At 45.2% G+C, this 15,812-nt stretch overlaps 1 protein-coding gene across 2 annotated transcripts in view; it reads right to left on the reverse strand.

Annotated features, from left to right (window-relative positions):
- LOC105475872 (acyloxyacyl hydrolase) overlaps nt 1-15,812 on the reverse strand; it is a 206,135-nt gene that overhangs the window by 116,530 nt on the left and 73,793 nt on the right. For both annotated transcript variants that reach the window (XM_071095041.1, XM_011731433.2), the window contains exons 5-6: nt 10,604-10,663; nt 5,260-5,330 (exon numbers count right to left, since the gene is read on the reverse strand). In XM_071095041.1, the coding sequence (XP_070951142.1) occupies nt 5,260-5,330; nt 10,604-10,663 (131 nt within the window). The remainder of the gene's footprint in view (nt 1-5,259; nt 5,331-10,603; nt 10,664-15,812) is intronic.

Raw genomic sequence — 15,812 nt, forward strand, 5'->3', positions numbered from 1 at the left:
TTTTTGTGTTTGTTTTTATAGAGATGGAGTCTTGCTCTGTTGCCCAGGCTGGTCTTTACCTCCTGACCTTAAGTGATCGTCCCATTCTGGTCTCCCAAAATGCTGAGATTACAGGCATGAGCTAATGTGCCTGACAACTCCAAGGTTTTGGATAAGGCATTGTTGACTTTTACTACAAATTATTTCTGTAAAATTGCATCTGAACTTGATACCTTGCGTATCCTTAGAAATATCTAGCTGTGTGTTGAAATGTTCATTCATTCATTCCTTCATTCCACAGGCATTTTGGGAGTCCCTGCTATGTGCTGGGAATCATATTAGATACCAGAGATGAGTACAAGACACAGTCCTACAGTTCCTGCACTTTAGGAACTTGACATGGACGAAGAAATTAATGCATCAAAAGATAACTATAGTCCTAGATGAAAAATGCTGTAAGAGCGTTGTGCATCTAGAGAGGAAAAAAACGTTTCTAACCCTATATAGTGGAAGAAGTGATCTTAAGGTGAAACCTAAAGGATGTGACAGCATTTTCAAGGCAAGCAATTGGACTGAGGGCAGCGTAGTGGGAAGGAAAAGCCACGAGAATTCTTTCAACGTAGCTCCAGGTTCTGAAATTAGACTCCCTGGGTTTGAATCCCAGTTCTGCTGTCTCCTTGTCAGGTGACCTTACTCAAATAATTTAATCTTTTTGTGCCTCAGTTTTCTTATTTGTAAAATAGAATCAATATCATTAACGATTTCCTAGATATGGAGAGCACTCGAAAAAACAAAACAAAACACATGAGCTCTTACTGTTATGTGCAATAGGAACCCTGATTGCAAGGATGGCTCCTCGGGTGGGGCAGCAGGACTCCGGTGTCTGCTCTCATCATGGTTTGGTATCTAGAGACATCCCCATCCCAATCCATGGCCCCTCTTTGGATGTTCAGATTTCTGGCCACACGGCATTCTATTCAATGACCATGCAGTCTGGTGGTGCTCACTGCCCCTGCTCTATACCTGCCTGCCACCAGATATTAGGTGAGTGGGCTTGACCCGGGGAGCAATTATAACTGCGGCTGATTGTTATTAATGATGCAGTATTGAGCTATTCAAGTTCAATCTCCCTAAAACTATTTCATGAAACTGGGTCATTACGACAGAAGAAAAATGGTGAGAATGAATCTCCATGTGTGCCTGCCTCACATGGGTCTCAGGTAGCTCTCGAGGGCTGGGTGCAGGTTGGTTGCATCTGTGGGTGGATGTGTTATGTAGGTCTCTATCACTGAAATGAGAACAGAGAAGCCACGGAAGGGCACACCTGCCTATAGACGTGGCTCAGCTTGGAGGTGGGGGTGGGACTGAAGTGGGTGGAAGGAGCAGGGTATGGGGAAGGAGGAGGCTAAAAAAGGAAAAAAAAATAGTGTTGAATTAACACAATCAACAGGGGATAGGATGGTTTGCACGTATTTATGTGAAATAATATGGAGGTTTCTGCATATAGACATTAAATAAAAAGAATCGATTTTTAAAAAGAGGGGATCCTCCTGACTTACCACTGTTGAAGTAAAATACACGCAGTGTGTAGGCACTGTGTATCCTGATTAAAACAGAACACCAAAAAACTTGATCACCCCATGGTCATAGCCTGATAGCTACACATTTGTTTTCCTGGAAAAGTGGTGCTTTTCCTTCGTGTATTCCCTCATTTCTTCACTGAGCTCCTCCTGCTAAGAAATGGGATCCCTGCTCCCCAGGAGCTTGTGCGTGGTGTAGGAGACCAGCCAGGAAGAAGGGATTGAAGAATGGGATGAGGCGGAGCAGGCACTGGGGGGCTGGTGGCACCGAGGAGGAGCCAGGAGCACCCAGGAGGGCTGTGCAAGCGACTGAAAGTAGGCTGGGTGCTGGAACGTGTCCCTGGGGTGGGGACACCTCAAATGAATTTTGAAAGCATTAGACCGAGTGGGACAGTGGGCAGGGAGAGGCACTGGGCAGGTAAGGCATTCCTCCTGGGGGAATTTTATCAAAGGACTATGCCACAGAAGACATGCAGGTCTTGTCTCTACCACGTGAGGACTCCGTGCTAGTGGGTCAGGCATTTAAAACCTACTCGTTCCTCTAAAGCGTAGGGCTAAGAGTTGAGGGGGTCAATGGAAAGCAAACTGTTGGATTCAAAGGTCAGATTCATCCATTACCGGATCTGTGACCTTGCGCAAATGATTTTACCTCTTAAGAAAGGAGAAAATAATGGCGCTGACCTTCAATAGTTGGATTTACAACAGTTTTTGGTGCTTAGACAGCACCAGATAACTTTTAGTTATCAGTATTATTACTGAACCACAGATGGCTTTGAAGAATATGTGAGACTGCATTTATACGTGTACGTGCTTTGTAAGTCATAAAGCACTGAACCAATTGTGACCAGCTGCATATGACACTTGAAACACAGTGATTTTTCAGAAAGAAGGAAAACACAGTTTTTGCTTTTTCATAAAAGAATAATTTTCCCTTTCAAACTGGACCCAGAAAATCCTTGGCTACTGATGCTCTTGAATTCAATTTTTCAAAGGTGGTTCAATTGAAGAGTTGTCACTTTGACCCTGTTGGGTCCTGCTGGCCCACATCTAACACAGAAAATACAATAATGCATTCAGCAAGGAGGGGGCAGGGGTCTCGATTTAATGGGAGCTAGGCATGATGACATGATTGGGGGCCTGGGGAGCTGGCCGCATCTCAACCTTCCAGCATCTTCTTTCATGTCTAATATCTTCCCCCTACTCCCCATGTCCTGATGCTCTCTGCATTCATGCCCAGTCATGAAAAGGGGTGTTGCTAGCATTTCCGGCACCTGCAATGGCACTTTGCGTAGCTGGCTCGCAGGGGCTTAAGCCAGCAGATTGACCAGGAAGAATTTTTAACTGTTTAACTCTTGGATCGCTCTAAGAGGCTCCAAATGTGGGTCTGAATCATAGCTTCCTCCTGCCCCTGGATATTATTACAACAGATGAGAGCTGTTCAGTGGATTTAGTACTCATGAAGCTCATGAGATGAAGGATGGCAGAATGAGGAAAAGTGTCTTTGTTAGGGGTTGAATTGTGTTCATGAAAAAAACATGATGAAGTCCTAACCCCTGGTATCTGCGAATGTGATGTTATTTGGAAACAGGGTCTTTACAAGTGTAATCAAGTTAAGATGAGGGCATTAGGGCAGGCCCTCATCCAACATGACTGGTGTCCTTATAAAAGGAAATGACAGGCATCCAAGGAAGATGACCAGATATGAAGATGAAGCAGAGACTGGAGTGATGCAGCTGCAAGGCAAGGTATACCAAGGCCTCACAGCCACCATCGGAAGCTAGGGAGAGACAGAAAGGATCCAACTAGAATCTTAGAAGGAGCGTGGCCCTGCTGCCATTTTGACTCTGGACTTCTGACCTCCAGAACTGAGACAGAATTAATTTCTGTGGTTCTAAGCCACCCAGTTTGTGGTGTTTTGTTACCACAGATATAGGAAGCTATAGCTTCTCAGTCCAGGTGTGCAGCCTAACTCTCACCTCTGTGTGTTCTCAGCCATCCACAAGGCTAGGCTAGCACAGACTAAACTAATAGGAGCTCCTGCGGGAGAGGAAGAGTAAAAGAAGCAGGGACTGGGGCAGATGCTGTAGTTAAATAAATATCTCACGGCTAAAGAACATTATTCTGAGTCATTAAAGTATCACCTGTATGTGTAGCATTGGCAGTCTTGCACCTGTACTAGAAGGCAAGCATTGGGGTGGACATGGACACCTAGGAGTCTAAGTGTGGAGTCTAATGGCCTAAGAATTTCTTGGAAAATTTCCAGGAAAACACAGCACTCCCCCACCAGGTTTGGGGCAAAGGAATCTGGATTTTAAAACATTTCAAGATGATTCTGAGACATGGGCAGAATTTAGTTTACACTGTAATTTTAGATATGGGGAAGCTGAGGCTCAGAGACATTAAGTGGCCCAAGTTCTCAAAGTCAGCTCAAGAAGCAGCGTTGCAAAGGAGTCAAGAATATGTATATTCACAAAGAACACAGGAGATCAAGTGCACCTTGAGGTGTATCTTGGGTCCTCAGTGGCCCAGCAGAAGTTACTTCTTTAAGGCTCAGTTGCTTTCTCTGTGAAATGGGAATAATAATAACCCTTACCTCATTTTATTGTTATGAGAACTAAGTGAGGAAACATATCAGAAGTTCAGCACCTGGCACCTGGAACAGCACCCATACACCTGATAGCAGCAAAGCAGCAGTGGTCATACTAGAAGTAGCTTAGTGGGATTGGCTTGGTGGCTCACGCCTGTAATCCCAGCACTTTGGGAGGCTGAAGTGGGTGGATCATTTAAGGTCAGGAGTTCAAGACCAGCCTGGCCAAAGTGGTGAAACCCCGTCTCTATTAAAAATACAAAAAATTAGCTGGGCATGGTGGTGGGCGCCTGTAATCCCAGCTACTTGGGAGGCTGAGGCAGGAGAATCACTTGACCCAGGGAGGCGGAGGTTGCAGTGAGCCGTGATCACACCATTGCACTCCAGCCTGGGCAACAAGAGTGACACTCTGTCTCCAAAAATGAAAATAAAAATAAAAAAGAAGTAGCCTTAGTGAAAGGTAGATCCCATGCTATTTTGCCTCTGAGTCCAATGCCCTCTCAAGACATTGTTTCACCCTTTAGTGTTTTGAACAGCAGTTACTGTGATGTCTAGCATAACCCCAGACTCAAAGTGGAGCTGGAATATGGACAGGAGGGTGTGGGAATTCTGGACAGTGTCTCTGCACTCACAGTCATATTCCTATGTATCTGAGTCAGATTTTTAACGTAATAGTTTGGGCTCTGTGAAAACACAGTCCCTGTCCAGCGTTGTGAATGTCATGCACTAAAGATGCTCAGAGTCTTCTCCATGCCCAGTTACACACCCTTGTCCATAGCTCACACGGCAGGCAGGGGCTGTTTCCAGGTGTAGTGCAGTGGGCACCTCGCTGGCAGGCACTTGCCAGCAGTGAGCCTCACTGCGGGCTGCATTCTAGCCTGGAGGACAGATCAGCTTTGAGATGCAAAGATGCTGGCATTCAGTATATTTCCCAAACGATTTTGTTCAGAGCTCGTTTGTCTTCTGGTTTCTGTGCAATGTTTTGAGAAAGAAACACTTTAACCTTCAGGGATGCCTTTTAAGTGTGAAGATCATTTTAGTCATTAGGAAAAGGGGACAAGCAAAGATGTTATTACACACTAGTGCTCCGGAAGGTAGAAATTGTATACATACGATTTAATTTTCTGGCAGATCTTGGCCAAAATCGGGAGTGAACAAATGTCAGAACCACTTCTAGAATATCTCTGGGGAGACAAAAAGACAATAAAAAGAGAGTTGTTTAGTTTAAGGAGTGGTTCCCCAGCTCCTAAGGGCCCCTCTGTACTTGAGGTTTCTGGATCCTCCTTCCTCTAGAATCCAGCCTGTTTCACCTCTCTAAATTTACCTCTTGTTTCTGTCCCCACAATCCATATCCATGCCACTGCCTGTGCCTTTGCCCACCGGTCTCCTCAGCCCGAAGCCTTCCCTCCTTCTCTTCTCCCAGCCAGCTCTTCCCAGCTTCCCAGCCACCCTCAGTCTCCACCTTGTCCAAGGAGGGTCCGGCAACAGCATTCTTCTACCCAGGTGCTTTAAAAATAAAGAACATTTTCCAACAAAATAATTCCATCTCATTATGGAAATAAAAACTAAAAGGAGAGACCAATCTGGGGTCTGGGAGGAAGGAAGGTCCCTTCCCCTGCGGAGGAGAGAGGTGCACAGACCAAGCTCCTTACACTTCTTGAGCCATGGGGTTCTAGACAGTGATTTCTACGAGGCTCCAGATGTGGGCTACACTAAAAGCCCTGACATTTTACCAAACAGTGCTTTTAGAAAGATTGCAGTTTCCACAATGCTTTCCTCAAGTTGAAGAAAGAGAAGACAACAGGGTAGAAAAGTTAGGCACCAGCATTTATCAATGAAGGGAGAGAGACAGTGGATTCCTGCCAGCCCAGAGTCCTTCAAATGGCTATGAGGAGTGTTACGGGCATTGGTGGTGTTTGACCCTGGCAAGAGAGAATCAGCAACCATTTCAGAATATAAATGAGGTACTTAAGGATTTTTGAGATGCCTGCCCAGCTTTCTAGGAGGAGAAATAATCCTGACTGGTGGCCCAACTCCATCTAAGACGTGGAGACAAAGAGGCCGTCCTTGTCCTCAGCTCACCATTGAGTGGAGGGCATGGGTGGAGGCCCCAGCCCTGGGCACACTCTGTGGGGTCTGCAGAGGCCAAGGCACTAGCAGGTGTCTCTAGGAACCTGGGAGAGGATGCAGATGACCCTGCAGTGAGGCAGGATAGAGGCAGGTGGGAAGGAAGAGAGACGGCCTGGCCTGAGGCTTTGTGACTCAGTGGGGGGCCACAGTCTTGCTAGAGATGCACATCCTTGCCTTCCACATCCCCATGTCAGGCCTCCCGAATCAAAAACCATGGGTGGGTCCTGGCAGCCTATGTCTTTGTAGCCCTCCAAGTCATTCTGGTGCCCACTAAGGCTTGACAACCACTGCTCTAGGTCCTTGTCACTCAACGTGTGATCACAGATGAGGAGCATTGATGCCACCCGGGAACTTTCAGAGATGCAGAGTCTTGGACCCGGCTGCAGACCTACAGAATCAGAAGCTGCATTTTAACAAGGTCCCCAGGATGCACGCTAAAGCTGAAGTAGCCCGGCTCCCGGCAGAGGGAGCGCCTGAGCAGTGCTGTGGAGGCATGAGAAAGCTTGGTGTCTTAGAGGAACGCCAAACATTCCCACCTGGCAGGAGCATTGGAATGGCAGAACGCAGGGAACCGTGGAAGGAAGGAGACAGGATGGGGGCCTGGAATGCAGCACTACATGATACCCTGAGGACTGTGGGGAAGCCGCGGAGGTGTCAGGCAGAGGAATCACATTTGTGTTTCAGAAAGACGTCTTTAGGCATGGGGGGAGGGCCTGGAAGAGGATCATTTGAGATAAGAGACCCTAAGGCCCTATCTCACGGTTTCAAACCTCGGGGCTATTGCCATGTTGGGCCGATAACAATTTGGTCTTTGCTGTGCAGGCTGCCCTGTGCACTGTGAGATGCTGGGCAGCATCTCTGGCCTGTGACCCCCAGATACCCGCTGCACAAATCTGCCTCCAGACATTGCCAAATCTGCCTCCAGACACTGCCAAATGTCCCCAGGGTGGGAGCAAGGGGCAATATTGCCACCGATTGGGAAGCACTGATGGGAAACAGGGTGGAGGAGGGTGATGGTGCGAAGAAGGGGTGGTTAGAAAGGTGACTCCAGAGACTTAGTAGCTGACTGAGATCAGGATTGTGGACACACTGCAAAACAAGCATCAGCATAAGTTTCTACCACAACATTGACGGCGCTTTGGAAGTGCAGACCCTATCTGAGATCCAGAGTCCAAAGTCAGTTTGCATTGAATGTTTGAGGTTCTTTTAACATTCAGTTTAGACTGAAGGCCTTGATCTAATTCTCCTAACAACAATCTAGATTTTAACACTGATGATAACCAACATATTACAAATTGATATGAACAGTTTTATAATTGCTACACAAAAGGTGCAATAGAATAAAACTATATAATTGCACAGCTGTTTGCTGTCAAAATTCAGCCTGACGGCTACAGCTGTCTTTGCCATTCATTGTGTAGAAATTGGGGTTAGGAAGTGGGTGGCAGATGATGTAGGGGACCCTAGAACTCCTCCTGGTTAGACGGAGGTTTTGATTATCTGGTCTTTTCATTACATAGTATGGGAAAGACCACCCTTCTTCTTTTACAATTTACTTGCAAAGAGAACTGAGATGGGTGCCGAGCAACAATGTATGAGTCTTGCTTGCCTATTTGCCAGACTCCTCCTTTCTGAACTTTGCTAGATAGAGACAAAATGTGGGCTGTTATTAACTCAGCAATATATTTAAAATATTGCAACTGGCTGCATCTAATCCCATCTAAAATGAGAGTCTCAAATCAGGGCTGTCCCTGGGGACAGGAGTCATGCAGCATCTTTGCTTTGCAATCTATTTAACCAGCTTCCTGAGCTTCTCCATGCACCAGGATGTCAAATGAATGCAGAACAACAAACCGGGGTTGAATAAAGAAAAATGGGCTGAATGGGGTAAACGGAAGCTCAAAGTGGGAGAGTCATCACTCTTCTGTACATAACCAAGCTGAAACTGAATTTCTGTGTGGCAAAGTGCTTTTCAACCCTTGTCGTGTACTGTATTACCTGGATTTAATTGGTCTGGGGTGGGGTTTGGACCTCAGCGATTTTTAGAGGCTTCCCAGATGATTCTATTGAGCAGGTGGGTTTGTGATCAGGGCTGTCATTTATAGTTGCACCGGTTGTCCACTGTACGATTCCAACATCCACACAGCCTGTGATATGAATGGTGCTCCCCAAAGTTTAGTACTAAGGAGGCCTTGTTGAAAGCTACTGGACTACTTGAAAGGGTACTGAATGTGGGGAGAGCTAGCTCTAGATTTAAATGTGGGGTTTCTCACCTACTAGCTATGTGGGATGAGCACATAACTCAACCTACCTGAGACTCAATATTCTCATCTGTAAAATGGGACTGATGACAAAAATACTCTATCTACTTTGTAGAAGTGAGAATTAAATGATTCCATAACTCAGGTCCTCTTAGATGCTCAATGCTCTGCCAAATCCATGAAAAGTTCCCTCTAGGAGCCTCTAAGGGCCTCACTGAGATCCAGGCTTTCTCTGGAATGTTTCATTTCCTTCAATAATGCATAACTGTTTTCAGGTCTGAATTCTCACCGACTGATAGGCTGTGCTGAAATGATATGTAACCTACTGAGTTCAGCCTTCTGTGCCCCGGCCAGGTCTGCAGTTACATCAGCCATCACAGTGAAATGAATTACTCTCTAAGCAGTTTTTTCAGAGACACTTATTTGCATTTTCTTTTTATTTTTTCCTTGATAGCTGTAATCTGGAGAGCAAATAAATTGGTGGAGGTTTCAGAAGAGTATTTTTATTGTTGAATTGTTCAGTAGAATTTTTTTTTCACTTCTCACAAGTAATTATTGGAATCCTGCCCTGTGAATTATGCTTGCAATTCTGGTGACAGAAGTAAAAAATTGTAAAATTCTAATTAGAAGTTAATGCCAAGGCAGTCTTTGCTAGTGAAGTAAACAATGCCTGGAGAATACGTTTTTAGGGGTGTGTTGAGAAGACTACAATACCAATTGTATTGGTCTCCATTTCTGCTTAGAGTTCTGAAGGGGTGGTGAAGAGTTTCCTGTGGTCTTTTAATATCTTATTCAACAACTTAAGCAAATTAGCTAAATGGGCTACTGTTGGCCCTTAATTATTCACTGAATTAAATAATGATTGGCAATGCAGACATTGTGATTGATTAATCAATTATGTAGAAATGCCTACATATTGCCTGTCACTTAACATGTATTTATTGGCCTTGTTCATCAAAACCCATATGCCCTCCATGAGCAGAGTTGTCAGATAAAATATTACACTAGATACACTAAAACACTATTCGTTGTTTATCTGAAATTCAAATTTAACTGGGCATCCCATATTTTTACTCGCGAAATCTGGCAAGCCTAACCATGAGGGATTTTCCTCCCTTTTATTTCTATGTTGCCAAATCAATAATACCTCAAATGCAGTGTATCAAGGTGAATGATGAGCTAGCCAGCAGGGATAAGCCAAGGACGAAGTCTATGCCCTCCCATTGCTGATGGATGCTTCCTTACTGCCAGTATCTTTGGCATTGAGGATAATGTCGTACTTTAATGATCTACTTTTCTGCTTCCTTTTCAAATGGGGCTGATTTGCAACCACAGCCTAAGTCAAATACGTAAGCCTGTGAGAACTGATCTGAAATAAACATTCTATCTGTTGAACCAGAGTGTTATTACACAGAGGACAAATTAAGGAAGCATGAATAAAAATTGTGATAACTTTAACTCACAATTATTGAGGACTTGGTAAGTCCTAGGCAAGATCCCAGATGCTCTCTGAACTCTCAACTCTATCAGTGCCAACACTGGAGGACAATATTATCATCCCTGTCTTACAGACAAGAAAACTGGGGCTCAGTGAAGTTGAGCACCGTGCTTAAGGTCACACTTTTAGAAAGTGGAGGAGCAGGAGGATACAGCTTCCTCCAACATGGTCTACTGGAAAGCAGCAGTTCTCAAATGCGGGTGATTTTGCTTTCCAGGGGACATTTAGCAATGCTGGGAGGCATTTTTGGTTGTTGTGACTGGGGAGGGGTGGATGGTGGTGCTGCTGGCATCTAGTAGGTAGAGGCCAGGGTTGCTGCTGAACACCCTACAAAGCCCAGGACAGCCTGCACAACAAACGATTATCCTGTCCCAGATGTCAGCAGTGCTGAGGCTGAAAAACCATGCTGTCGTGTGAAGGCAGGAAACACAAGTGGAAGCAGCTTGTAGCTATGGCATGTCGCGGGCTTATATCCAGAGTAGTCCTTGCCTTTGGAATGTGAAAGCCAGGGCCAGTGAGAGACGGCATGCCAAGGAAAAGGCTGGCGTTCTACCCACTGAGTGCTTACCAGAATTGGGGACTTCTTGACAATTCGTCTTGCCTTCTCTAGTGTAAATTTCCATGTCTCCTATAAAAGCAAAGTTAGACAACATTACAATTCATGTTTGATCGTTTCTTCCTACATCTTTCCTAAAATTAGGATATTTAAAGTCCATAAGTTTTCAATAAATGAACCACTCCATAAATTTGTAATGAAATAATTCACAAGAAGGCAATTTCACGTTAATAGCTCTTTTTATTTTGGACTTTGCTTTGTGTCAGATGCAGTGCTAAGTACTTTGGGAACATTATCTTATTTACTCTTCAAACAGCCCTGCGAGATACGACCATTTCATAGATGAGGAAACTGAGATGCGGAAAAGCTAAGAGATCTCATAGCTAGGTTCTGAATGGCAGAGAGGCAATCTGAACCTCTGCTTCCTGACCCTTCTGCTACGCTGATCTCCATAAGCAACTTATCGTGGTGTCTAAAACGCCCCCAGCAGGAGACTGTCAATAGCCTACTTGCGTGTCTTGTGCTTTAGCAGTGAAGAATGGCTGATCATTGCTGTGCAAGCTAACACCTCATCTCTCAGTTACCTCCTCTTCCCCTGGTTGGAGATTCCCTGTCCTCTTTCAACCATTTTGAGAGCATCTAAGTGCATCTTCCAAGTGTACACACATTGCAGATATAAAGAGTTAGCTCATTACTACCAGTGATGATTGCTGTGGAACTCCAAAGAACACTGTGTTGGCCTATTTGTGGAGGGGTTGGGGAAGAGTAACCCTGAGGTGGGTGGGGAGGAGGAGGGTTTGCTCTCAGCACTGCTTCCCAGAGCTTTCAAAACCAACTGAATGTGCATATCCTGCCCCTGCCAAATCCCTCCTGGGCCTGCCACCTGTACAGCCCTAAAGTAATCTGCTCAACAATTGGAAAGCTCTGTCCGCTGGCTGCTAAGAGTGAGTGTTGATGACTCAAGAGGAAAACATGCTCTTTAGGTGAGTTTGGTTGCCAGGATGCCCTGCTACGGTGTATGTTTCTTAAAATATTGAAAGGCTAGTGTGCCAGTTGGTGAACAGCTGTGTCCCGAAGCCCCTGAGGGTCCTCCACTCTTGCTCTGACCGCCCAGCCTCTTCCTTGGACTCCCCCAGGCCTCCTTGTGATCCATCAGCTATGGGGCCACTGTGATAGTCCCACCCAGTGGGCATCTGCAGGCTGTGCTCCAACTGCACCCAGTATCCATTCGGATTAGTTGGCAGCAGGCCAAAAGAGCTGGTCCCAATCTTCACTTTTGAAACATGACATCTTTAATAGAAAAGCTGCTTAGGGAATGGCCCCATTCAAAAAGTGACCTCATTAAATGCACTTTTGGCCTTTTCTGAAAATTCTAGCAAACCCTAAAATTCTCCTACTGTATAAATTAAGAATCTCTGGCATAGTCAGTGTAACAGACAACAGATTTTCATGCAAACTATTCTTATGGTGCCCCTTGTGGCTACTTTTATCAGCAAAGAGCTGTGCCCCTGCTTCTCTGTCTCAGAAATATTCCTTTGCATTCTCAGGCCTACTTTAAAATCTTCAGAGCCTTGCACAGTCCTTGATGCATAGTAGGTGCTCAGCAAACATGGAAATAAAAGGAAAAGAAGATAGTTGTGATATTATGTTAAACAAGGAAACTAGGCTACCAGATTTTATGCACATAGGAAAAAACCTTGCAAAGGAATATGTTATAATAATGATGGGTGATAACTTTTTCCTTTTTGCCCTTTTCTGGTTTTCTAACTTTTAAACAATGAATACCACTTCAGCAATAAATGCTTTCAAAAAAGAGCTCAATTCATGTTGTCTTGTTTTTTGTAGAAGAAAATGATGTGCTTGGTGCACTGATATGCAAGTGAAGGCCCTGGGGATCTGGCGGTGAACCCCACAGTGAATGACATAGACATCCCTTCCCTCCCAGAGCTTTCTCCCTGGCAAGGGGACTGACCTTGAGCAAGTACAGTAAACAGAAGTAGATGAAGCAGAGAGAGGGCTGAATCCCTTTGAGAGAACCAATCTGATTTTAACCAAGCTCAGTTCTCTGGGGCTCAATGTTTGCTGGGAGGTAATGACAAGCTATGAAAACAGGGTGTGGCAAGTGCTGCAGCAGAGGCTGTGCTCAGGTGGGATGGGTGGCTTGTGTGTCCTCCCGGGAGGTCTAGAGCAGGTTCATCTGGATGTAGCTGAGTCCCCGATATTGGTGCATACAGGGGTGGCAGCAGGGATCCAGGGCTGAGGCTGCAAGGAAATGCACTGGCTTTTGCCAAGGAGGGGAGTCGAAGCACCCAAGAGTGGGAACAGAGTCCTGATCCCAGATGAACATCAACACTCACCCGTTTACTCAGAACCCACTTCCAAATTCCAGTCACAATAACTGGTAGGAAAATCTAGGTTTCTGCTGGAAATTGGGGAAGTGTAGGACCCACAACTAGAAAATTAGAAGCATTTCTGTAAGATGCAGTTTGGGTAACATCAAATTGAAGCAAAGAAGGAGCAGTCAGGCTTTTATCACACTCAAAGGTGAAGGCTCCATGGAGAGTGAGGGAAGGGCCCCTAGGGTAGAATCCTACCAGCACCCTTGAGGCTGGGGCAACAGGGGTTCAGCCAGCATAGACAGAATGGCTGTGTGTAGAGTGCAAGTTTAGGTGTAACAAAGATGTGGAGGCGTGCCCTCGGACCCAGGGTTGTCTGTAGCCTTTGTCGCAGCGGCACTCACCACTGCCCCTTGGTAGAGGCTGTCCACATGTTCAGGGATGGCAACCTGGTGATGACGGTGACAGACTTGTCCTGCAGCTGCATTTGCATGTACTCTACCTAAGATTCAGAAAATGGCAATTGACTCTACCCAACAATAAAGTGAATACTGGAGGGAAGCTCCAGAAGCCACCACTGGCTCCCTCTCTGGGCATCACCCAAGGCTGGAGAAGGGCCCCAGCCTGGCCAACTTGAAGCTGCTGTAGTGGGGTAGACAAGAGCCTGCAGGAAGCTTATGGCCTTGAGTCGGTGGGGCAGGGTGAGTAAGTCAGAGATTCCAGGCTCGGAATAGCTGTGCACAGGAGCCAAGGGGGCACAGGTGCAAAGGATGATGGTTTACATCACCCTCAGGGGTTGAGAAAGATTCTCAGGGGACCTGCAGCTTGAGCTAAGCTCCTACTCAAATCCCTCTCCACCCCTAGAAAGTATACACCCTCCCTACTTTACAGCACAGTCCACCCAGAGGTCAAGTACCTCACCTGATCACACAGGTAGGGGCAGACTAGAGGGAGGTCTGCCCGGGAATGAGGCCCAGAGCTTTCAGTCTTCCAAACTCATGCACAGCTTTCTCATTTACAGTGTGACAGATGGTAACAAAAATGGAGTTTCTGGCCTTCAAAAATGGCATCCCAGGAATTCACCTGGGAACTGCCATTCTAGAAGCACCCCCCTCCACCCCCTTTGGATAATTTCCCAGCTGCAGCACTGATGTCTTGTTCCCCCAATGACTCTGAGAGCTCCTGGGCAGGGGCTTGGGGCTCTGGGCTATAATTTTTGATTTCCCTTAACATCTTCAATAACATTGAGCCCAGGGCATGTAGGCAACAAGTGCCTGTTGACTTAAATTCACAAAATTATGAAAATGAAAAGGACTAAAGAGAGACTAAGAAAAGGCTGTATTTTTCAGATATTTTCTTTGAAAGCTCATTACAAGGGTTGCTTCTTCCTGAAGCCTTATCAGCTTTCCTAGTTTTCAGGTTGAGCTTTCCTCTTCTGTTTACTTTACATTCCACATTATAATACACTCCCATGCTTACATTTCACATTCCCCCACTAAACCTCGAGCTCTAGGTAGGTGAGGATGGTAACAGTTGCCTTTATGCAACCCCCGGACCCCCTGCACTGCCTACTTTTGCACCTGCCATGCTACCTTAGAAGAAGTAACATCGACTGAACAGAGGAATTAGAAAATTTGAAAAATACAGCCCTTTCCCAGTCTCTGTTTAGTCCTTGATCATCAGCGCACACAGTAGTATACAGCCATGGTGGCTCACTAAAACACTTCTGTCTAGAATGATTTAAGCGTCTACCCAAACCAAAGCCAGCCCAAAGTCTTCAGACAAGAGGAGAGGCTTGGAGACTACTGACTGCTATTGTGGGTTAGATTTTGAATTGTCTCACCTAAATTCATATCTGAGATGATAACCCTGCAGAAGCTGAGAATGTGGCCTTATTTGGAAAAAGAGTCATTGCAGGTGTAATTATTAAGTTGATGCAAAAGTAATTGCAGTTTTGCCGTTAAAAGCAAAGGAAGAGAAAAAGACACATAGAGGGAAGATGATGTGAAGATAGAGGGAGAATGCTCTCTATAAGAAATATCAAAAATTTCCAGCAAACCAGCAGAGCTAAGAGAAAAAGGCATAGAACAGATTTTCTCTCACAGATGTCAGAAGCTAAACCTACTGATTTCTTGATCTTGAACTTCAGCCTCCATAACTGTCAGACAATTGCTTTCTGTTGTTTAAGCAACCCAGTTTGTGGTCACAGCCCCACAGACTCACACAACTTCTCTTGCTCTCCAGGGTGATTTTGTTCTTGACCTTGAGCTAAGAGCAATTTGGATGATGAAAGAGCAAGGGCCAAGTGCTCATCACCATCAGTATTTTGGGCAAAGTGGTGCCGTTAGGATTTGTACTCTGCCAGGCATAAGCCACATGGGAGCCCAAGAAAAAGAAAGAAAGTACTGTGGTCTGATTTAACCATCTGGATGTGAGCAAAGTATCCGTCTTCAGCAGAAACTTTAAATACTGGTCTCTATTGCTATTTCCTATTTAAAATGATTTTGGACCATAGAGTGTTTGTGGGTTCAAACCCTGGCTTCATTAGTTACTAGTTGTAGGACCTTGGGCAAGTTACTTAAGCACTCTGAGCCTCAGTTTCTTCATCTGTAAAATGGAGATAATAGTATTGTGAGGATTGACCAAGATTGTACTTAAAATAGTGTCTTGCATATTAGTAAGTATGACATTAGTATTAACAATAATTCGTGTTTTTATTTTGGTTTGTAATGTCACCAATACACAACTGGAAAGAGTATAATAATTGCAACATCAACCTACAGAAATGTATGCTTTTTTCAAGGATCCTGAAAATTGTCCTGAGAAGAAAGTATTACTCTTCCTGTTTTACAGATGAGAAAACTGAGGCTCAAAGAAATGACACA

The sequence above is a fragment of the Macaca nemestrina genome, chromosome 4, assembly GCF_043159975.1.
Source record: "Macaca nemestrina isolate mMacNem1 chromosome 4, mMacNem.hap1, whole genome shotgun sequence".
Classification (NCBI taxonomy): domain Eukaryota; kingdom Metazoa; phylum Chordata; class Mammalia; order Primates; family Cercopithecidae; genus Macaca; species Macaca nemestrina.